The sequence below is a fragment of the Oppia nitens genome, unplaced genomic scaffold, assembly GCF_028296485.1.
Source record: "Oppia nitens isolate AA-2021 unplaced genomic scaffold, nextdenovo-longstitch-racon4-pilon3 scaffold2_pilon_pilon_pilon, whole genome shotgun sequence".
NCBI lineage: Eukaryota > Metazoa > Arthropoda > Arachnida > Sarcoptiformes > Oppiidae > Oppia > Oppia nitens.
Window position 1 is genome coordinate 4,596,740 of NW_026533210.1, and position 24,175 is coordinate 4,620,914.

A 24,175-nucleotide genomic window follows, 5' to 3' on the forward strand; every position below is an offset into this window, starting at 1 on the left:
CTTTGAAAAATTTGTGTTCAATGCCGTCGATCAAAACGGCTGTTCCGGTGAAGGTATCACCAAACAGATACCGTTGTACGCATTGGCACAGATAACTAACGGTACGTGTGCTGCCGTATGTCCCGGTAAAGTAGGCGTTTGGTTTCAACCGCCCGTCAAAAATGTTATATAATTATTATTATTATTAAAAACTTTTCTTATATTTATAATAATAAAACTATAATTTTATTTTGAATATAATCTACAAAATTATTAATATATTTTTTATTGCTTATAAATAACATATTTGAAATATTAAGTGTATAAAATACATCAAATTTAAATCTAAATTTTAATTAAAATCCAAATCACTTATTTGTTGTAAAAATAATATAAAGTATATAAAAACAATATACAGTACAGTACTATCAATTGTATACAAACGATAGCTCAGTCAATGTCTACTGTTATGCAATGTGTATGTTATGTAAGTGCACTGTTTGCATACAATTGATAGTACATTCATTCATAATATAAAAATAGACTATTTTATTACTTTTAGTACATTTCTAATAATCACTCTATAAAATCTATATTCATATTTGTAGTCAACAATAAATAAATATTATTTTTATTAATTTTTATTTCATAAATTTATTTTATTGTATTCATTGAAATGCATTATTAGATTTTAATTCATAGCTTTCTTTTGCCATTTGTTTCAATCGGACGGACATATGTTTTCCCGTTTGTGTCACCAATTTATTGAATAGTCCGTCACTATTGGCCAACAATTTATGCGGTGATCCGCACTCTACTATCTCTCCCGCGTCTAATACCTAATAAAATAGGAAATTAGTTTAGTTTATCATAATTTCATAAATGAATCTAAAATGTCTATTAATTATATATACAATGATTTTGTCGGAGTCTATAATAGTGTTCAACCGATGAGCTATTGTAATAACAGTGCAATCGTTAAACTTTTTTCGTATTGTATTTTGTATTAAATAATCAGTTTTATGGTCAACATTGGCAGTCGCCTCGTCCAACACCAATATCCGATTGTCCCGCAGTATAGCTCTGGCCAGACATACAAGTTGTCGCTGACCGACACTGAAATTACCGCCTCCTTCGGTAACCATGCCGTCCAATAGTCCGGGCAATTGTTGGACATAACTCTTGAGTTGTACCTCTTCAAGAGTTGTCCACAGTTTGTCGTCGTCGTGTTCTCCAAAAGGATCCAAATTTTTACGGACAGAACCGGTAAAAATGACCGGATCTTGAGGTATGATTGATATGACTTGTCTCAAGTCATGCAAACCCAACGATTTGGTGTCTATTCCATCAATAATTATCTGACCGGTTGGCTCAGTCATACGGAACAGCGCTGCGATAACCGATGATTTTCCGGCACCCGTACGGCCAACAATACCGACCTTTTCTCCACCTTTAATATGACAATTAATATACCGGAGCACTGGTTTGGGTGACTCATTATACTGAAGACTCATATTATCAAAATAGATTTCACCCGTTTGTGGCCAACCGCTCACTGGTTTGACTTCGGGCGCCGATTTGAGTTCAGCTTCGGGTTCAATACGTGAGTATTCAAGCATACGCTCGACAGATGTCATATAAGACTCTAAATCTGCTGAACAGCGAACACCCCATTGAGTCATTCCCGTCAACATTAGTGCCTGTGATAGGGCCAGACCAGCATTGCCTCCCGGCATCTCTATATAGGTAAACATATATTTTAATATTTGTAATATAGATATCAATAATTTAATTATTATAATAATTACTGTCTGGATATGTCATTACCAGTGCCACCACTGAACTAATATATATAATGCAAATCCAATCCATAAGTATTCCGAAACCACGCGAAGTGCAGACAAACATGAAGAATGTGGAACTGTTGTCATTCTGGAAGCGCTCGAACTGACGGACAAACATCTGCTGAGTTCCAAACGCCCGGACAGTCGACAGTCCCGTCAATGTTGTGCTTACGTGTGAATACATCGGACTCCGGGCTATACAAACATAACGATTACAATAATACAAATTATTATAATAATAATAATTTTCTATTATTTTAAACAAATAGTTAATTACATAAACCCTCCAATCGTTTAATATCACGCGCGGAACGTATATAAAAGTATCGACACATAAACACTACTATTACTAGAAATATTGCCGGAAATATGAGAAACCAATTGAGTATTACATTGACCACTAATATACCGATTGCATTAGATATAGTCTATGAATGGTGTAATAAATGTTAATTATATACAATTAATATGCAATTACTTTACCATTTGTAGGTCATATGCTGTGGACGGTAGGGCCTCATCAACAATACCGGTGTCTTTTGTAAATCTGTTGAGAATTCGGCCTATTTTTTAATAAAAAAATTACTTAATCCATAATTATTGTTAATTAAGATTAAGTTAAAGTGAGAACTAACCGACTGGTGAGCTATCAAACACATGTATGGGTGCTCTGAGTAAGGAATAAAAGATACGATTGTGAAGTGTGACCGACGATCGCATACACATTGTGAAGAATGACGTACTTCTGGCCATTGCAGACAAAAACAGACCGACAATTATTGCTGAATATATTATTACATTAAAAGTTTGGTTTGAGTCCACTTGATCTCTGTCCACATCATTAGTCCTGACAAATAATAACATTTATAAAACATGTGTTCAATGAGACAAATGACAAAATAGTTACCATTGTGTCAGCCAAAAGTCACTTCCCTGATAGAGAGTCTGTGATATGATTATAGTTGACAAACATATTGTCATAAGTATAGGTCCGGCGCCGGCCTTAAAGTATTCCCAATAAACACTCGAGTCTATGGAACCGATCTCTTTGGTCTCTTCTTTGACTTTTTGGTCTTCCAATTCTTCAACGAAATCAACGTCTAATGATTTAATGTCTCCGTCATTGATGTCTACATCAGACTGTCCACCAATACTGCTGACAATTGACGGCGTTATAGATATCGTACGATTCAAATGTCTTAACGCAATGTTTTGATCGTTTTTATCGCTATTTTTCGAGCATTTTTTGGTTTCAGTTTCCTTTACGAATGACATAAAATTAATGCCCGCTTTCGACAGTTCCTCATAAGAGCCCAGAGCCACACATTTGCCATCTTTTAGTATTAATATTTTGTGGGCATCTTTAAGGAACTGTATCTGATGTGTAACCAACACACGTGCCTTGTCTTTCAAATAGTCGACAATACATCTAATAATTTATTTATATTATCAATCAAAGTCAATAAATTTAATTGACGTTAAAATTGTTTTTAAAATACTTTTGAAAGATATGTTTGGCAACCGATGAGTCCACTGCTGACAATGGATCGTCCAATAAGTAAATATCTGCCGAATGATACAAAGCACGGGCCAGAGTTATGCGGGCCTTTTGGCCTCCACTTAGCGATACTCCGCGTTCACCGACAAGAGTTTTGTCGCCAAAAGGAAAGAGTTTGAAATCCCTTTCCAAAGCGCAAACGTGAACCACTTGTTTGTATTTGTGTTCATCAAAGTCTGATCCAAATAATATGTTTTCCCTAATACTGGCCATAAAAGCCCACGACTCCTGCGGTGCATACGATAACTGTCCGACTACTTTGACTGATCCCCACTTTATAGACAACTCATTCAATAGTGACATCAAAAATGAACTCTACATTTGTTAGTGGATAATGTATTTTAATCATCAGCTATCAGAAATAATCAGTCAAATATCTACCTTTCCACTGCCTACCGATCCAATCACTGCTAAAAGTTCTCCTGATTTAAGTGAAACAGTTATGTCATGAAGTGTTGGCTCAATGATGTCCTAAAATTTTAGTCTAAATTATAAATGTATACTCTATTAATATATTTTATATTACATACTATATTCCAACGTGAAGTCATATTGTCGACATATACTCCTTTTTCCTCCCAATCGTTATCACATTTTTCATAACCCCTATTAATAAATGTCTTTTTCATATCATCCGAGCTATCAGTCAATTGTTGGTTTGAATCAATTTCATCGAGCAATAGAAAAGTCTTATATAAATTGTAAAATATATTAATAAATAATTATTTCATTTAAATAATAAGTTTTAATCTAAAACACATATAAAAGTGATGTTAGAAACCTCTATCCGATTGCACGATACCATCAACTCAGCTGTAGCTGCAATCGCTTGCGGGAACTGTTTGGTGACTGTAATTCTCATTGTATTAAAGTAAGCCATTGTCACAAACACGGCTTCGGCAGTCAATCGGTCGCCAATATAGACATAAGTGACAAAACAAGTAAATAATACTATCTTTGAGGCGACAAAATAAAATGATAAATTGATTGCTTTGAGAAAACTTGAATGTCTTATTTTGACGATTTCCTGTCTGATAATAATTGTTATTAATACTAATTATAAACACTATTGATGTACACAAAGTTTGGTTGGTTTACTTGCGGGCCATCGCAACCAACTGTGCAAATGACTTCTCCCACGTATACATCTTAATGACGCGCATACCAGTGATAATCTCATTCATTATACGGATCCGATTGTCCGTCAAATGTGCAGTTTTTCGGCGAACAGTTGCAAAACTTTTGCCCATAAATCCTTGAAATGGTATAAACAGTATGAGCACCGTTAGACCCGCTAAACACGCCCACTTCAAGTGTTCCCATAACATGTATAGTATTAGTATTGTCTGAAGTGGACCAATAAATAGGGCGTGAGCTGAGAATGCAAACTATTTTTTTTTGGATAATTCAATAAAAATAGTCAATTAATTCACATTTCAATATATAAATAAATAAATAAATTATATATTTCTATACCTCATCGATACGATTGACATCATTTGACATCATATTCAATATCTGTCCTACAGTTGTCTTTCCAAGTGCTGTACGATTTAGTTTCATTGACTATAAATTGTATAAATTTAGAAAACATTTTTTTAAAATTTAATCGGACAAACCTTTTTATACATAAGCCCACAACAGGCGACTCTCATTCTCAAACCAAATTTCATGGCGTAAGTGATGTTCAAGTGATTGATTGTCACAAAAACGGCCGAACAGGCGACTACACCCGCAGCCGATAACGCGGCTGTTTGATAGTCAATCGCACCGTTATTAGAGGTCTGAAAATACCGAACCACTTGACCTAAAAGTAATGGTTGACTTATTCGGACCACCAGTTCCTGTATTATAATTAGGAAATCAATTAATTTAAATATTAAATTAGTTCTAATTTTACACATATGTTTATAAATTTAAAATTATAAAAACATTTTCGATATAATTAATTTTTAAAAAAATTGTTTAAAAAATATTATTAAACAATTAGGATATTTTAATAAACAAAAAATATTAAATTTAAATTAGAATTAATTTACTATTTTTTTATATGTATTTATTTTTGTCAAATTTACCTGAAATAGGAAAACACATAGTATTGGAATAAAATCCCAAATGAATGCCCGTAATAATGCTATGAATAAACTGGGTCGTTTTGTTAACAATTGTTTTTTCCATTGGCTAAAAATAATTTAAAAATATTTAACTTATTATTTTATAGATATTAAAAATAAATTATTTTCAATTATAATCATACACTTCCAGTTTGTTGACCACTTTATGTGATTGATCCCGTTTCGCACATTTGTATAAATCACTAAACTCCAGGTCCTTTTTATGTCCTTTAATATATATATCCCAAACCCATCTATATTATTGCATATATTAATATTTACCGGTATATACAGTATATAGTATAATTGATAATTTAAAATATAATATAATATTATATATATATATATATATATAAATTTCGTTTATAAAAAAATAAATATTAAATATGAGAAATTTCAAAACCTATGTTTATTATAAAAATGTTTTGATATAAAATTGAAATATTTGTTGCATAATATATAATACATAAATAATATAAGCAATTTTATAAGAGATTTAAAATAATTTCCATAATTAAAGTACAACATTTTATGATAAAGTAATATAATAACATTTTTTACATTTATATACATTGATGCATAAAATTATTAGCATATTAATATATTATTTCATTACAAAAACTGTACAATTATTATATAAAAAAAGTGAGACAGTAATAAAATGCTTAATTAAATTTTTTGTTTAAATCAAGTAACATGTATATAATTATATGCCATAGAAATATATAAATAAATACTACATTTATATTATTGTAGACTAAAAAATAACTTTCATACATCAATATATTTAATAATACAGTATATCAAATATTTTTTAATGCAAAATAATTTATATATGTTTATAAGCAACGACTTAGCAAATGTAAGATATATATAAATTTCTAAAAAAAATTAGTTAAATTAGAGGTTAAACATTCAAAAATAGTTTTGCTTTATAAATAGCATTTTAAAAAAATAATTATAAACATTACAATAATATTTTTTTACATAATATAAAACTCACGTAAAAAATAACTTTGAAATTGGATTTGTTGTGTCCCATGGATTGGGTCGTCGTATTAATTCTTGACTGTCCATCAAATTGTTTTTTTTAATGATTTTAATTTCAATTTCAATTTATATTGTAATAAACAATTTAGTTTACATTTATACGAAAAAAATAACTAAAATAACTATTAATTTAAAACAATGATTATTTTAAATAAATAAGCAATTTTATTTATTTAAGTAATTTATTTTCTTTCTTTTTTGTCATATTTTATTAGTTACCTCAAGTAAATATAGTATTTATTTTATTACTTTTGCAAATAACCCATAAAATGTGAGTTTTACTAATAAGATAACAGTGCCAATTAATACTGTTTATATGTTTTTACAGTACATACATATGTACTCCAATATTGTATTGTTTAACAGTGTTTTACATGCAATGTAATTTAATTATATATATTGTAAAAAATAACAGTAAGTTTATTATAATGTCATAAATACAGTAAAGAATATATTATTTTAGTAATGAAAGTATCAAATATTCAATGAAATAATTTATTATTTTTGCAACATATGTAATGAATTAACACCAGTTAACTAATTTATTTTGTTAGACATATGATTTATATGATATGAAAATTGCATTTGAATTGCAATTGAAAGTAAAATTTTTAAATATTAACAAAACTATTATAATTCTCTAAAACAACTTATAATACATTTTGTATATTGTATGCAAATATAATTGTTTTAATTTTTTTTTTTTTTTTTTGAATATCTACTGTATTATACATTGAAAGTAAATGTACGATCAGTTATTACTAGTTTACTTAATTAATGATTTAAATTAAAGTGTAGAAAAAATAGGTTCATATAAATAAAACATATATAATATATACGTATATAATAAAACAATTAAATAATTATATAGTTATATATTAATAAAATATAATATATGGTATTAAACAATAATAAGCATATGCCTTTTTATTTGAGTAATACTGATTACATAATAAATGGATTACATTTATTTTGATGAACTAATAATACATTTATGACTAAAACTATAAATTTTTTAATTTTATACAAATATATTGTTATTTTACAATAATTAATGTTTAAAATTACTACCAACAAAAATAATTAGCAATTTATTTTAATAACATTTTGTTTATTTAATTTTATTGAGATTATAATAATATATTAATACATAATTAAAATTATTTTAATTATTTTAATATTAATTAAATTTTATATACTTATTTTATATAATATCATAAATTGTAATAGTAAGTAGTTTCTTTCAAATCTAATATTTGATTAAATTAAAATAAAATTATTTATAATTTGATATATATATATATATAAACATAATACTTTTTTATTATATACTTATGTATTAGTTTACAGATTATTACCATTATCGTTATTATTATCTTCAATTTTTTGTAAATATTGAAATATAGTGAACGGTGAGTTACAGTCGGGCACCGGTAGTTCACCTGAAACCAGTAAAGCTGTATTTTTATAGCAACTTTCAGCGCATTGTTGGCCTTTAAAATATTGTCCATACATTGTCTTACATTGAGCACAATTGCTTAATTAATTGATTAATTAATAAATAGTAATTTAATAAATTAATTCAAAAAATTTGTTTACTTACACAACACATAAATGCAATTTCTTTTTAGTTATAGCCGTCAACTCTGCCTTATGATTATCAATCAATAGGACAGTTATAATAATGCATAACATTATTATTATTTTCATATTTAATTTAATGTTAATTTAGTATCAAGTTTTGTTAAACAATAACAATACTTATAATATTGTGAATTCAGGCAATCCTCTTACAATTGTTATCTAAAATATTGTATAAAATTTATACATTGATCGTAAACATTACTGTCTTATATTTTATATGCCAAAAATTATTGATACTTACTGTGTATGTGCTGTGACACTATGACATGACACTGTGTAATATAGATAACATATTTTATATTAATTATAATTTTATTAGTATTAAAATTATTATAATACAAATTTATGTTATTATCTGTTAAATAGTATTTTTTTATTAGAAATACTGTTCATCAAAACAAGTAAAAAAAAGGTATGGTATGTCATATACTCTATCTTTATATTAAATATGTGTTTCTTTAGCTACACTTAATAAATATAATTTAATATAATATTATATTAATAAAATGTTTAAAAAGTTAGAGACAAATTGAGTGCTACTAAACAAAATTATATTAACTATTGAATATAACAATACAAGTAAAAAATTATCTAAATTGAATATTTTGTTGTAATAAAATAGCATTCCTATTAAATTAAAAAAGAAAATTTTTTGAAAAGCACTTTATTTATTAATTTATTTTTTCTTTTAAATTTTATTATACATTTTATTTTTATTAATTTTCAGAAATACTAAATTAAATTAAAGAAATGTTTCAAAAATTAAAGTAAAATAATTATTATATTATGTTTATAATATTTGAAAATTATTGATACATAAGTGACAAATCTCCCGGTGTGTTATAAACAACTCCACCATCAATGACTAGATTGGCACCCGTTATGAATGAGGCGTCACTGGAGGCCAAAAACACCACTCCTTTAGCAATATCAATGGGAACACCTATACGTCTCAATGGTGTTATCTTTACGACTTTTGCCAGCAATATCTTAACATATGGATCTGTTATGTCTATGTTGGGCACAAGTGTTACGCCAGGACTGAAAATTTAATACAATATATATAAATAAATAAATCACATATAATTAATTATTACTGAACAAATCAGATAATTGATATTACACTATATAGGTATACTGTATAATAAAATTACTTAATTGTATTGACTCGTATGCCTTTAGGTCCCAATTCAAGTGCCAACACTTGTGTCATCATATCCATCGCTGCTTTAGCTGATGAATAGGCCAGCATTGGAAATGACTTAAAGAAAAATTAATCAATTAATTATTAATTAAATACTTGATTATTAAGACATGTAGTATACAAATACTATACCGGATGTATACCAGCAATACTGGATATACTGATAATTGTGCCGTTTGTCTTCTCCAGATAGGGGACAGCCATGTGTATGGTCTGCACAACAGCTCTGAAATCAATATTAAATACCTGATCAAAGGTTTGCATAAACTTGGGATCACTAATTGAAGTGTTAGGATATATGCCGGCATTGTTGACCAACACATCCAATCGACCAAAAGTGTCAACTGTTTTGTTGATTAGTTTCAGTAATTCATCACTTTTGGTAAGATCTGCCACCACTTCCAATGGCTTTAATTATATAAACAAATGTTTATTAAATAAAATATTTATTGAATTTTATATAATTTTATTGAAAACTTCTATAACATTATTTAAAATGTTTATATATTTATTTTTACATTACTTTTAGTTTATACGGCGATAATTGTTGGACCTCTTGAGCCACTTTCCGAATTTCAGCCTCTTTTCTACCCGTGATAACCACTTTTGCGCCCAAAACTGCAAACAATTTGACAATACCTTCACCAATACCGGTGCTCGAACCGGTCACCAAAACTACTTTGTCGGTAAAATTACGTGACTTTAGTATATCCTTGTAGTCATCATTTTCTAGATTGTAAAATATGCTTGAATTTGCTTTAGTAAATAAAACTATTAATAAAATAATTAATAAAATCTTCATATTTGATATAAACTTTAGCTAAAATTATATGCTTAGTATTCAAATTTTAAATGATTCAGATGAGTGTTTTTTATACACTGTTTATATAGTATAATATATATATATATATATATAATATTTATATTATCTTAATAAAAAAACAAATGTTTGTTTCACATCAATTTGTGCAATAGTAGAGCAAATTACCTAGTTTAATATTTAAGTAGATAAATATTTAATTAAAAATATATTAATTATATTAGTATTTCTAACATTTTATTAGCATTGTATTAATAACATGATTTAATTAGCTAAATAAGATTTTATAAATTAATATTATTATTCATAAATATGTTTTCCTAAGATATAAAAAAATAAAATCATTATTTTTTATAGACTACTGTACCGTATAAATTTATATATTTATAATTAATATTTACTTAGATTAGCTCATGGATGTTTAATTTTAGCTTATCTGTAAGTTAACATGTGTTTATTTAATAGTAAAATATTGTTTTGATAGATATTAACTTATTAGTTAGCTTATTAATAGTAATAAAAATATATTAAGTTAAATAATTTATAATAAATTTAATAATAATAATTAAAATATGCTTTTAAAAAAACATTTATTAACTAATATACCAGTATATAAATATTAAATTAAATTAGAAAAATACTTATTATTTTAAATTCTGACTATTATTTAAATGTTTTTTATAATTAATTTTTTTGTCGACTTTATTAAACAATCCCAGTGCAATCTCAAATCAACCAATCAGCATGTTTTGAAACTATATGTGCACAAAATTATATCAATATTTATAAAATAATATAATTGGTGCTATTTTTTAGTAAAATGTATATATGTAATTAAAATTAGACATGTCTATCATGTAGTAGTTTAGTAAATTAAATATATAAATCACTTAAAAACTAATAATTTTAAACAACTCATATTTCAATATTGTTTTTAATTGTGTTCTATATTATTTAAAACATATGTATTTTAATACAAAAACATATTTATAAAATTAATCATATAATAATTAATTAAGAAAATTAATTATTTTTGTAGGTTTAGTACAAAACATTATCACATACTATTACATAGAATTATAACTAAATAAATATATAATTTTAATTCATAATTACATAGATAATTAATATATACTTTCAAGTATATGCAGTTTAAGTTTATTAAACATTATAAATTTGTATACATCATGATTAACCATTTTATTAAATAAAAAAATTATAAATATAAAAAATAAATTTTAAATGTTAAATAATGTTAATTTTTAAATAAATATTATTTGAGTTATTAGTGACTAGTTATGCTTAGTAACTAAATATTATATTTTTTAGTGTTTTTTTATTTAATATTAATAAATTAATATCAATAATAATATAAACTTTATTTATTAACTAATATTATTATTACAATCAATTTTTAAAATCATATTATTATAATATGTAAACTAATCACAACAAAATCCATGTTAATTTTATAAAATTATTATGTCATGCGATCACATCCCTGAGCAAGTTTTATCACAATAGTAGGTCCCACTCCATGAGTCGAAACAACATTTTTGACCATCAGTACAGTTGAATGTAGATTTGCCTGAACCGCAACAATCAACTATTGAATTGGAAATAAATTAATAAACAAAATAATATAACTATTGATAATTTTTGTCAAAATATTTATTTATAATTACCTGTCATAGTGTAGCACCAAATTAGTGTTACAATCAATGCAACAATAGTAGTATAATTAATATTTATCATTTTGTTGAATAACTTTAATTTTTCAATATTTTTAAATACTTTTAGCTAAAATTGCTTGAAAATTATTTTATATTTCAATTGACTTTTCTATTTATACTGCAAAACAATCGCATAACAACATTACAATATGTATTTTATTAATGCATGTGTACAAAAATTAATTTATCATATTTAATGTGATAAAAAACATTTTTAATATTAATGTTTTTTTTGAAAACGTTTTTACACTCCATTTTTATAAATATGATGAAACTTTTAAGTTAATTTTCTTATATTTACGGTAATATGATATATAAATAAAATTTTTTATACTATTACAAAATGTATAAAAATATGTTTATTATCTGAATAATTAATTTTATATTATATGTGACAATTATTCTTAAATAATTAATTATTAAAAAATGTTTTTAAATTTTTCTAGTACATTTTTATTGATTTAATATAATTTAATTTAATAATAAGACTAAATTTTTATAAAAGTATAAAATAAGCATTAAATATTTATCTAAATAATTGATTTAGTTTTTATAAATGACAAAACATTTTTCAACAATTAAGCATTTAAAAAAAATGTTATCAAATCATTTATTATTGTTTTATAAAATGATAAATCAATAATATTTTTTTAATTATTAGTAATATTTTTAGTAAAATAGCAAACTATTATAATTTATGTTGTTGAAAACACCTTTAAATTTATAATTAAATAATTTTTTTGTCAACTTTTCATAACAAATATTATATTTATAGCGTAATAATACCAGGATAATTATAGGATAGACCGCCATCAATGACCAGATTTGCACCGGTAATAAACTGGGCATCAGTCGAGGCCAGGAATACAACACCCCGGGCAATTTCCAGTGGTGTGCCCAACCGTTTTAGTGGTGCATTATTTTTGGCCAATTCACGCAATTTGACAACTATTGGTACAGTACTATCACGAAAACCGTCTGTCAAAATTGCACCGGGACTATTTAGTTAAAATATGTATATAAAAACTTAATAAATAATTTTATCACATTAAATAATACACTTATTATTATTATTAGTATTTACTTAATAGTGTTGACTCTAACTTTTGGTCCCATTTCTAATGCCAGAACCCGTGTCATCATATCCATAGCATGTTTGGCCATTGCATAGTCTAAACCAAAATTATTCTATAATTTTAAATAATATATTATTAATTATAATTATGATTTTTTTGTCAACATCTATTACATACCGGAGCTAATGATGCAATACTCGATATTTGAATACTCGTGCCGTTAGTTGCCTCCAAATAAGGATATGCTAAATGATTAAGCAATACAACTGCTCTCAAATCTGTATTAAATATATTGTCATAGTTTTTCATAAAATCTTTATCCCTGATAGTGGCCATAGAGCCGATGCCCGCATTATTCACTAAAACATCTAACTTTCCATAAGCTTTAATCGTCTCATTCAACAGTGTTTCCAATTCAACAGTTTTCGTTAAGTCTGCCTTAACTTTCAATGGCTGTTCATTTATTGAAATAAAAAAATAAGTTATTAAATAAAATTTAAGATTTAATTTAAAAAACTCACTTTTAGTTTATAAGGCGAAAGAGTTTCCACTTCTTTGGCTACTTTGTCTATTTCGGTAGCATTTCTGCCAGTGATTACCACTTTGGCGCCCAAAACGGCAAACAATTTGACAATACCCTCACCAATACCACTGCTCGATCCCGTCACCAAAACTACTTTTCCGGTAAAATTTCTCGACTGTTTTACAGCTGTATAGTCATCGTCGTTACCAAAATTTACAAATAAATTATTATTATCATTATTTGCATTAACTTGTAATGTGAAAAATACAATAAAAAATAATAACGAGAATAATTTAATTGACATTTTTTTATTAGTTTAAATTGACTTTTTTTTGTTAATTTAATTAATAAATAAAATAAAAATCAATATTTTCTTTAATACAGTTAAAACTAATCTATTTATAGTAAAATTATTTATGTCACCATTTTTATCAATTATACATTTTTAAGTTACCTAGGACTTTTGGTTCTTATAATCTCATTTTTTAAAATAAAAAAATACATTATACAAATGGATTAAAATTAGATATTAATTAGATCTAAGATATTAATTAATAAATTTTCAAATAGTTAATAAACAAGTTATTTTAGTAAATAAATTTATTAGTAATATATTGATATATTATACTACTATATAATGTTCTTTATCAAAAATGTTTTTGATTAATATTGTCTATTAGTTCTTATTAATCCTTAATTAATACCTATTAAAAATACTATTATTTATTCAATGAACATATATTCAATTAAAATAAAAGTCAATTAAAGTTATTTTTATAATATAATATTTCTACTATTAAATTATAAGTAATAAGTTATTATTAAAAATAAAATTAAAAAATAACTTGTAATTAACTTGTTAAAAAGCTATGTTGATTATTATAGCAATATTTATTAATAATATTTATTAAATAAAAATGTTTTACAACTTTTATTATATAAATTACTTCTAATATAATAATACCGTTATTTCATCTATATATTATTTTTTGTTTATTACCTAATATAAAGTATTATTTGTGCACAAAAATAAACATTAATAATAATATCTTCTCAACAATAATATTGCAATTATTATACATTAATAAATAATGATATTATGTAATACATCCATATTTATATAATTATAACTATTTGATGCTTAATTTAATTTAAGTAAAAATTAATTTTAAAAAAATAAGTTTTTTTAAAAAAATTTAATCAATTTGTTATTTCAACAATAATATATTTAACAATATATTTAACTAATATTTTAATTATGACATTAATATAATACTACTACACTATGTCGGCTAAATAATATATTCAATTTGTTTATCAAACTACTGATATCTAACATATTTACTAATTATATTAGTAATACTGTACTGTAGTATAATATAATATCATATAAGTTATATTAATTAAGGTATAATACATAATATAATACAGTATAAGTTTATGATGGTTTCAGTTCAGGTAAACTGCATTTTACAATTAAATTTTTATATTATATTGTTATAACTTATATAAGCCAAAAATGATTTTGTGATTCATTGAGTGCCACCTAGTATTGCAATAATTGTTTTGTTTATTAATGTGCCCTGGCTTAATTATTTGATCAATTTAACAGGTATATGATTACAAGTAAATATTATTATTAATATATTTGATATTATGGCAAATATAATATTACATTTTGAATTGTTATTTGTATTTGTTTGATTTATAAGTACAGTAAATTATTATCAAACAAAATTATTTTACTATTTTTTTGTTACATTGTGAAGTTAAAATGCTTATACCATAAATAAGTAAATAAAAATACAAAAATCTAAATAATTTATATTCAATATATTTATATATTATTAAACTGCTGGTAATTTTGTAAAAATATTATTTGATTAATTAAAACAACAACTGAAGTAATATAATAACAATAAAATAATATTTAATAGTAATTAAGATAATAATAAAAAAAAATAAAATAAAAAAAGTATTGCATGCTATTGCATAACATGTTTGCAATCAAATTTCTATACAAATACACATTGTATGTTACATTCACCTAACGTTACTTATTATTTATATTATATATACTTTTACATAATATATTTAGTAATAATGCGCATAACTATTAATATAATAATATTATTATACAATAAATGCTATTTACGTTTACATTACGAAACTTGTTTTCATTTATATATTTAAGTCAAAAAACAAATTATTTAGTTTTATATGTAATATTTATATATAATTTATACATTAAACTATATACTAGTGATCTGTATATAGCATTTGTATATAATATTCATTTCATTGTTTAATTTATTTCATTATATTTTTTATATAAATCTAAATTTTCATTAATATAAAGTATTACTAATTAATTGTTAAACAATAATGTCGTTCAATTTAGACGACGATTTATGTGAACTAATCCTATCCTACATGTCCTTCGAGGACAGGCTACACATGGAATGTGTGAGCCGTCAATGGTCCAGGGTCATCTATACAAGTATACATAGATCACACAATAATATATGGAATTGTATTGAAAATAGTACCCCTCAAATAAAGTTGGCTAAACTGAAACTACTGTTCCGCAAATGTAACCAACTGACCAATTTCAACTACTCTAATCTTCTATGTGATAGGCGTGTCATGTCTATGATTGCTACAAACTGTGATAACATTTGCCGGCTAACTGTGCGCTTCGAGAGCTCAATAAATCCGATTCAAGTGGCAATACAAGAAATGTTTGCCAAAAAATGTGGACCTAATTTATTGTCAATCAATATCTGTGAATATGATTACGATGACTATAATTCGGGTATGTTGACTACTATTGCAGCACAGTTAGCTAATCATAACTTTACCTGTACTTATATTTTTTTCTATTTAAAAAAAACTACATATAATTTCTAGGTTACTATCTCGAACATCTCATAGTATATAAAAATTATTATCAACATTTATGTGATATATGTGTGCCAATTGATTCATACTATAGTTATTTATTATTTTTAAAGTTTACTGATAAATATAGTAATCAATTGTCACAATTGAAGTTAATATTTAATTTTAATGCATTTCATATACCAATGAATGAAATGATAGAAGATTTACCAGTATTTAGTAAATTACAAAAACTAACACTGATTTTAAAAGGAGGAAAATTAGACCTAAGCTCCGGTAGTGTACAGTTGGCCACAAAATTTCCCAAATTAACACATCTGGACATTGACTGTCGATTTGATGCCCAGAAACCAGACGGACCGTTACTTTCAAAATTATCGGCATTCAAAACATTGAAGTCATTGAAATTGAAAATCCGTATCAAAGATGTCGAGTTGGGTTCGTTACAGTCATTACAGGCAAACCGGTTACGGGAGCTCTACATTGTTTGCCAAACACTCAGTGACAAACATTTTGAAGACATAGACAAATATTTTCCATATTTAGAAAAACTTGAGATAAAAACACTACAATTTTTGTCAAACACAACATTAGAGTCGTTGGCAAAACTAAGACAATTGCGATCATTAAGAATATTCTGTAAGCCTTATTGTAATACATTTATCAATGATATCGGTATTCATACATTACTCAATGGATGTCCATCATTGAAAACTGTTGTATTTAAATGTGGCCTAAATATTACCGAAATGACAATCATAGCGGTCATGTGTTGGGCCGAGAGGTCACCCGATAGGCATCATGTGTTTGAGTACTGTTGGGGACACTATAAGCCCGGTTTGGACGTAGAGATTAACTTTAATGCCGATGGCGAGGAACTGGAGTCATTTCAACAAGATATCAATCAGATAAATGCTATGATTTACTTAAGGAATTTGGAGGTAATTCCCAATAATTTACATATCTATTGCAGGGAATATGATAGTTATATTAAAGTTAATATAAATGAATACGATATGATTGCATATAAGGGACACTTAAATCTAGATAAAGAGTTAATGTATGGATTAAATGAAACAGTTTTTGATAGTTCACTCGGATATAGTTATAGAATAAGCGATTCATATTTAGTTACATCATATAATCCAAATAATACAAATACGTTAAGTTTTAGAGATATGTATTTTATGAAATCTAAAAAAGTTACCATGATCAGATATTTACTTGATTGTCTCAATTAATCTAATTGTAAATGTAATTTGTTGTTTTGTTGTTAATAATTATTTATGTTAAAACCAAAAAAATGTATTATTAAATATTTATTTATTTATATATATAAATTTTAAATATAATATTTTTAAATAAACAAAAATATTTACAAGTTATGATTTTAAAAAATTTATTTTAGATATATTATGCTTTTTTAATTAGACTTATTTTTATAATTGAAATAATTAGATAATTTATCATTTATTTTTTAAAAATGTTTAGTAATTCATACATTTTGTATAATTAATAATTAACTAAATAATCTTATATTTATAATATAACGTTATATAACGTTTTATTTACATTTATGTTACGATAATATAACGTTTTATGAAAAAAATAATAATATTATCTTTTTTTTGTATATAATACTTACAGAAAATTCCTAATAATTTACACCTATATTGTCGTGAATATGATAATATTGGATGGTGGTACTGTGATTATAAAATAGATATGAAAGCATTTAAATTGCATTTAAATATTGATCAAAGCTATTGGGATAACACTGAACAGGAGGAACTACATGATAGCTCATTGGGATATAAATATATTATTGAAAAATCAGATACTCTTAAAGTTTTTACTTTTACTAATAATGAGTGTTTTAGAGAAAAATATTTTATGGATTCAAATAAAAAACGTAAAATTGATTATTCAATTGATTACTTGATAAACTATAATTAAATAATTAAATGTAAAGTACATTATAAAATTTAATTATAAATATACATTTCTTATTATATAAATAATAAATATTTTTTTTAAATAAATTTTAATGATAAATTTAAAATAATAAAAATAAATGATTTTTAATATATTTGAAATTATTTATATACCAATATATGTGTAAAAATTAGTTTATTGTTGGTATTAATAAGATTTTATATTTAAATAATCTAAATAACAGTAAATCTTATTATAAATTATTACTGTATTTTTTGATAATTTTGAATAAGTTAATATTAACTTTTGTATTAAAATAAAAGTTAAATATTTATCAAAAAAAATATTATGTAAAAATAGTTTCACAATTTTTATGTAATATAACATTTGTGATTATCAGCAAATAAATCATTTATAAATTGTACAAATATAATTTTATTAAAAATTATTAGGTAGTCAAGATTTAAATTAGTATATTTTGTTAGATTAGACTACATTTATTGTGGAAATTTTAATATTAGCATTTTGTATAAATATCAGAAAATTTATATATTTTGAATATGTATAATTTTTATTATTACTAATGTTTTATATGAGATATAAAATTTATACAAAAATGTATACTATTATTATAAAATTATTATTAGTATATAGCTATTATGGTAGCACTAATTATATATTAACTTTGAATATGCCTCAACTGGCAAAACAGGTAAATAAAAAAAACACTCAATTAATTAATTAGAATTTTAATAAGTTATTTACTTATAAACTAAATGGCATTTATAGTCCATAGAAAGTCTTAATAGTATTACCATTGAAACCATACAATTGGAATCGTTGGGTCGTATAGCAGAGTTGGGTGAATTTTACGATAAAAGATACGATAAATTTACGGGTATTAACATATTTAAACGGAAATTGTTGTCGGATGACCATGTTGCATCAATTGAAAATAAATATACTAACTTGAAATTTGGTTTTGAACAATGTATTTCCGATAAATTTCATCAATGGGACCTGGGTGCTGAACTACAGTTAAGTGTACTAGGTGGTTATTTTGAATTTAATGGTGCGGCCGAGTATTTTAAATCAAGAAAATCTAGTGCCCGGAGCACCAGACTAACAATGGTTGAGACAATTAACACCCGATACGAGTCAATCAATTTGGCCGACAAAACACTTAGTCCGGCTATCAATTGGGATGCGTTGTCTGAGATTCAGTTTACACATATAGTTGTCGGTATTCAATGGGGAGGTAAAGTCATTGTACAGATAGATGACTCTAACGATCAAAATGAAGATATTGTTAGCATTGAGGGTCGTTTAGGCGCTAATATTAACTTATTATTTAATAAAATTTCCGGAGAAGTTTCGATAAACAATACAGACATCGATTGGCAACAATTAGGAAAATATAAATTTGAAGTTTTTGGCGATATATTGCCCGACTATTCGCCCGTTTCTATTGAAGACGCACTGGTATTCATGCGAAACACACCTAAACTACTGGTCAATGGTAATGATGGTAAAGGCAAACAAATGACACACATATTGATGCCAATCAACACATTTCGACAGTTGTGGCAATTGGATGGCAGTAATGATAGTACTATTGTTGTCAACATTGACCCTCAAGTAATCGACAAATGTGTTAAACTGTTTGACGATATGAACTCAATTGAACAGAAACTTAACGATTATTATATTAGTATTAATCGGTTCAGAGATAACTTAAAAGCCGAGCATCTGGACTATGTAAGCCAATTGAAAGCAAATTATAGCAAATATCAGGAACAGGTATCTCATGTATTGCATAATATGCTAATAGATGTTAGATCAGGTATAGTAGGTGTCGAAAAATTAGAGGAAACTTTATTTACGTTTATTAACGATGAATATTCTATGGATAACATGTTTGCCAAACTAAATAATTTGGAAAAACTTCAATTTAAATTATCAATATTTGATCGGGTTAAATCTATCAAAAATATCCATATAATTAACAAGTATACTAATTTTGCTAATTACTATGTTGCTAATTACAATAAAATTGTCATCATGTTAATGTACTCATATGATGTTGACATTCATTATGATAATTTGGAAACCATTAATATATTAGATAATATGATTAGACGATTGCCGCAAAATCTTACCAATGATTATGCGTATTATGCAATCAATTACGAAATTATAGACAATAAAATGCAACAATTGTTTAATATTAGTAAATATAATATTACGACAAAACAAACCACAATTGCCTTCTATCGTAAGGGACGGCTTATCAACCAAACCATACCAGAGATTGGCGATCCAATCATCTATATATTAGGCGGTGCTTTGGGTAACAAAATGCTTGCATATAATATCAGACTAAAAGACTTTCGGGGAGTCAAACCATTTGCTTATAAAGTAGACAAACATAAAATGATTGCTTTCAATAATTTTATTTATCTCATCGGTGGTAGAATTGGAGTAAGTCAACATTTATACAGTTTATGCCAATTAAATGTTTAAATTTTAGTAATATTATGTAATGCTTTAGCAAGGTACTTTATATAAATACCTAATATTAGGTAACTGTATACTAAACTTTTAATTGGAATTATCTATAGTAAAAATTATTATTATATATATAATTTTATGATTAAAAATAAATTGTAAATGTAATAATTTAGGATACGACATCACATATTGTTGAAAGATATGATCAAATAAATGATAATTGGCATCGAATGGCATCATTGAATATACAAAGATAGTATGAGAAAATCATATTTATAAGAATATTATTTTTTTAATTTACTATTTTTTTTATAAAACTAATTGTTTTAAAAATAATTTGCTTATATCTATTGTCTTATAGTTCAATGGGCGCCGCAGTTATGGATAATAAAATTTATGTTTGCGGTGGATATAAAAGTAAAGACAATAAGTTATATTCGTGTGAATACTATGACTATATAATTAATGAATGGATATTTACGACACCAATGATTAATCTGCGGACAAACTTTCAATTGATCTCACATTTTGACAGTTTGTACGCAATTGGTGGCGAAATTAGCGGCAAAACAAATAGTGTTGACAGATATAGTGTTGTCAGCAAAAAGTGGACACCGATCACATCTATGAACCAAGCTAGGTAAGTTTTATATATTTTTAATTATTGATAATTATCAGGGTATATTATATTTATTTTGATATATACATTATATTTAATTATCAAAAAATATATATTTGAACTCAGGACTGGTCACAGTGCCGCTGCAATGATGGGACAGATATATGTTTGTGGCGGTAATGATCTCAAAACATGTGAAATGTATAATCCGGACAAAGATATCTGGAAAACAATAGGCAAACAAAATTTTTTTTTCTCCATTTATTTCATTGATTTTTTTCTTATTGTTCACATTAATTAAAATACAACAAACAAATACTTATTTATTTTTTGTTTATAAAATCAGAATCGATGAATGAAAAAAGATATTTATTTAATTTAATTTCATATAACAATATATTATATGCAATCGGAGGACGAGATAATGGTATTATCACAATTAAATTATTTATTATTTATTTAATGTATTTAATAATTAGTATTTCTTATAATTGTTATTATGTTTTAATAAATTAGATGGTTGGTTTGCAAAAAATTTTGAGTCAATTGAAATTTTTGATAATACAACTGGAAAATGGTTTTACAGCAATACAATGCCGGAAAAGATTTATGACTTTGAGGTAATAATAATAATAATTGATATAAATTATATATATATATTGATATTATATATCAATTATTTTGATTAATGAGAAAAATAATTTTTATTAATATTTTTTTTACTTATATTTTGTATTGATATTTAGGCGTCATTATTGGTTTACTAATATTTAATATATATAAATGTAATAATTTTGATAATAATAAATTTTATTTTATCATTTGTTTATATAGTAAACTTTTATTTTTTAAACCTATGATTTTTTTTATCATATCATATACTAAAATAAAAAATATTATAATCATTTAAAAATAATTTATTTAATACAAGTTTTATAGAAGATTTTGTAAAAATTAATTATTACATTATAATTTTAATTGATATTTATCGCTTATACTGAACTACATTGAATCTAATAGGTCCTAACTTGAATGTAATTATACCGTGTTGGGGATCGGTATCCCTGTTATCAATGGAACAGTAGGCAGACTCACAAATATCAAACTCATAAAACAAATCAGGATTTCTCTCTTCAATACCGGACTCTAAATCTACATAACAGTTGTCGTAATGAAGTATATCTTGCATTTGTGTTTCATTGTATGTCAAGCACTGGTATCTTTCAAACTGTTCCGTATATATCATAAAATGTTGGACAATCCGTTCAACACTTCTCAGTGCAATATCTTTGTTTAAATGATTATAAACTAAATCCCTGTGCTGTGAATTGCGCGCCAATTTGACATTATTTAATATATGTTTACCCTGAATATATTAATTTAATGGAAAATAATTAATTAATTTTCTATTAAAAATTAATACTATATAAAAATATTTAAAATTACAGATAAAAATAATATATATTTTAATTACCGCATCGCTAATCTCATCTAAATTATTATTATCTAATATAATAGATTTTTGCTTATCACTGGTTTGCTATTATTATAAGAAAATACAAAATTAACAAATTAAATACATTATGTATATATTTGTAAAATTATTAATTATGATATATATATATATTTAAAAAATCAATTACCTTATTTATAATGTTCGAATCCATTAGTATAGATTCAGGTAGTTTTTCAGTTATTCTAAACCTTATTGGTCCAAGGTGAAATGAGATAACCACATGATTGCTGCTGACAAGTGTAGTACCGCCACAATAGGCCCGTTCGCATACAGTAATCATCCATAAGCTATCGGGATTGTCTAACATGATTTTGTCGGTCAAATCAATATAACAATTCAAGACATCCGATTTGGACTCATTATAATATAGACAGGGATGTTGTTCAAAACCCACTGTCCAACCCATGAACTGTTCAACCAAATACTCGGCCTTTTCTATAGCATCCGTTTTATTGATATTGTTATACCATAGATCATCGTATTTTGATTGTCTGGCCAATTTGACCCTTTCCAATATATGTTGACCCTATTATACATATTATATATATATATATAATTATGATTAACACTTTTAAATTAACTAATAATTAAGTGCTAATTTCCAATACCGTTGGTGTAATATCATTTGTATTAAACTTAAAGTTTATTAATGGTTTATCATAGCCAGTCTATAAATGAATAATTATATAAATTATAAATTTTTGAAAAATATTTATCAATTTAATGAAAATTTAATTATTTAAAAAATAATATTTTAAATTACTAACTTGCAGTTTATAAGTATAGCAATTACTTATTAATACACTTAATGTAATTACAATTAATAGCATATTGACAATTTATATATAATATTTATTATATTATTAATTTTTCTAAATAGTTATTAATTAAATAACTTTTACTATGTGTGTGTGTGTTTTTTTATATAGAAAATATTCATTATAAATCCTATATTGTTATGATATCAAATAATTGATTAATTAACAATTGATAAAATTAAAAATACATTAGAATTTATTATTATTAAGAGTGTATTTTTTCTAAGTTCATTTGTCACAAAAAACTTATTTTTATAAATTAAATCAAATTATATGTATATAAAAACAATTAGTTGTAAATTTTTATCTTATGATACTTTGGAGTATTAT

The 24,175-nt window shown here is 25.0% G+C and overlaps 5 protein-coding genes across 5 annotated transcripts; 2 read left to right on the forward strand and 3 right to left on the reverse strand.

Annotated features, from left to right (window-relative positions):
* Window positions 1–560: 560 nt before the first annotated feature.
* Window positions 561–6,550, reverse strand: LOC128955759 (ATP-binding cassette sub-family C member 4-like). Its single transcript, XM_054301433.1, has 18 exons — window positions 6,499–6,550; window positions 5,639–5,749; window positions 5,457–5,562; window positions 5,001–5,225; window positions 4,858–4,947; window positions 4,480–4,769; window positions 4,163–4,412; window positions 3,912–4,070; window positions 3,763–3,852; window positions 3,323–3,696; window positions 2,731–3,252; window positions 2,459–2,670; window positions 2,307–2,386; window positions 2,101–2,251; window positions 1,788–2,018; window positions 894–1,717; window positions 660–818; window positions 561–569 (listed from the first exon to the last, which is right to left on the reverse strand). Exons 4-18 carry the CDS (start codon window positions 5,052–5,054, stop codon window positions 561–563), a joined length of 3,495 nt encoding a protein of 1,164 aa, XP_054157408.1. The 5' UTR covers window positions 5,055–5,225; window positions 5,457–5,562; window positions 5,639–5,749; window positions 6,499–6,550.
* A 1,339-nt stretch (window positions 6,551–7,889) lies between these two features.
* On the reverse strand, window positions 7,890–13,876 carry LOC128955760 (uncharacterized short-chain type dehydrogenase/reductase y4vI-like). Its single transcript, XM_054301434.1, has 10 exons — window positions 13,544–13,876; window positions 13,200–13,475; window positions 13,031–13,134; window positions 12,723–12,944; window positions 9,917–10,139; window positions 9,526–9,801; window positions 9,344–9,450; window positions 9,038–9,230; window positions 8,149–8,195; window positions 7,890–8,082 (listed from the first exon to the last, which is right to left on the reverse strand). The coding sequence occupies exons 1-10, from the start codon at window positions 13,847–13,849 to the stop codon at window positions 7,890–7,892; spliced, it is 1,947 nt and encodes a 648-aa protein (XP_054157409.1). The 5' UTR covers window positions 13,850–13,876.
* On the reverse strand, window positions 8,990–10,268 carry LOC128956360 (3-oxoacyl-[acyl-carrier-protein] reductase FabG-like). Its single transcript, XM_054302088.1, has 4 exons — window positions 9,917–10,268; window positions 9,526–9,801; window positions 9,344–9,450; window positions 8,990–9,230 (listed from the first exon to the last, which is right to left on the reverse strand). The coding sequence occupies exons 1-4, from the start codon at window positions 10,193–10,195 to the stop codon at window positions 8,996–8,998; spliced, it is 897 nt and encodes a 298-aa protein (XP_054158063.1). The 5' UTR covers window positions 10,196–10,268; the 3' UTR covers window positions 8,990–8,995.
* Window positions 13,877–15,930: 2,054 nt separating the features above from the next.
* Window positions 15,931–17,687, forward strand: LOC128955761 (uncharacterized). Its single transcript, XM_054301435.1, has 2 exons — window positions 15,931–16,360; window positions 16,456–17,687. Exons 1-2 carry the CDS (start codon window positions 15,931–15,933, stop codon window positions 17,685–17,687), a joined length of 1,662 nt encoding a protein of 553 aa, XP_054157410.1.
* A 1,355-nt stretch (window positions 17,688–19,042) lies between these two features.
* LOC128955270 (uncharacterized) lies at window positions 19,043–22,307 on the forward strand. The gene is made up of 8 exons (XM_054300922.1): window positions 19,043–19,093; window positions 19,171–20,862; window positions 21,066–21,148; window positions 21,254–21,532; window positions 21,638–21,747; window positions 21,858–21,938; window positions 22,028–22,131; window positions 22,258–22,307. Exons 1-8 carry the CDS (start codon window positions 19,073–19,075, stop codon window positions 22,276–22,278), a joined length of 2,391 nt encoding a protein of 796 aa, XP_054156897.1. The 5' UTR covers window positions 19,043–19,072; the 3' UTR covers window positions 22,279–22,307.
* The last annotated feature ends 1,868 nt before the right edge of the window (window positions 22,308–24,175 follow it).

Excerpts from the sequence above, each read along its gene's own strand:
- LOC128955759 (XM_054301433.1), bottom strand. The coding sequence starts at position 5,054 with ATGAAATTTGGTTTGAGAATGAGAGTCGCCTGTTGTGGGCTTATGTAT. Across the intron at positions 4,413-4,479 it reads TTGGTTGCGATGGCCCGCAA|ACAGGAAATCGTCAAAATAA; the intron begins GTAAACCAACCA and ends AATTATTATCAG. Across the intron at positions 4,071-4,162 it reads TATCGTGCAATCGGATAGAG|ACTTTTCTATTGCTCGATGA; the intron begins GTTTCTAACATC and ends AATTTATATAAG.
- LOC128956360 (XM_054302088.1), bottom strand. The coding sequence starts at position 10,195 with ATGAAGATTTTATTAATTATTTTATTAATAGTTTTATTTACTAAAGCA. Across the intron at positions 9,802-9,916 it reads TATCGCCGTATAAACTAAAA|CCATTGGAAGTGGTGGCAGA; the intron begins GTAATGTAAAAA and ends ATATAATTAAAG. Across the intron at positions 9,231-9,343 it reads ATACGAGTCAATACAATTAA|TCCTGGCGTAACACTTGTGC; the intron begins GTAATTTTATTA and ends TTAAATTTTCAG.
- LOC128955760 (XM_054301434.1), bottom strand. The coding sequence starts at position 13,849 with ATGTCAATTAAATTATTCTCGTTATTATTTTTTATTGTATTTTTCACA. Across the intron at positions 9,802-9,916 it reads TATCGCCGTATAAACTAAAA|CCATTGGAAGTGGTGGCAGA; the intron begins GTAATGTAAAAA and ends ATATAATTAAAG. Across the intron at positions 8,196-9,037 it reads TAGTCATTGATGGTGGAGTT|GCAGAGTTGACGGCTATAAC; the intron begins GTTTATAACACA and ends GATAATCATAAG.
- LOC128955761 (XM_054301435.1), top strand. The coding sequence starts at position 15,931 with ATGTCGTTCAATTTAGACGACGATTTATGTGAACTAATCCTATCCTAC. Across the intron at positions 16,361-16,455 it reads TTACGATGACTATAATTCGG|GTTACTATCTCGAACATCTC; the intron begins GTATGTTGACTA and ends TATAATTTCTAG.
- LOC128955270 (XM_054300922.1), top strand. The coding sequence starts at position 19,073 with ATGCCTCAACTGGCAAAACAG. Across the intron at positions 21,149-21,253 it reads TCATTGAATATACAAAGATA|TTCAATGGGCGCCGCAGTTA; the intron begins GTATGAGAAAAT and ends ATTGTCTTATAG. Across the intron at positions 21,939-22,027 it reads AATCGGAGGACGAGATAATG|ATGGTTGGTTTGCAAAAAAT; the intron begins GTATTATCACAA and ends TTAATAAATTAG.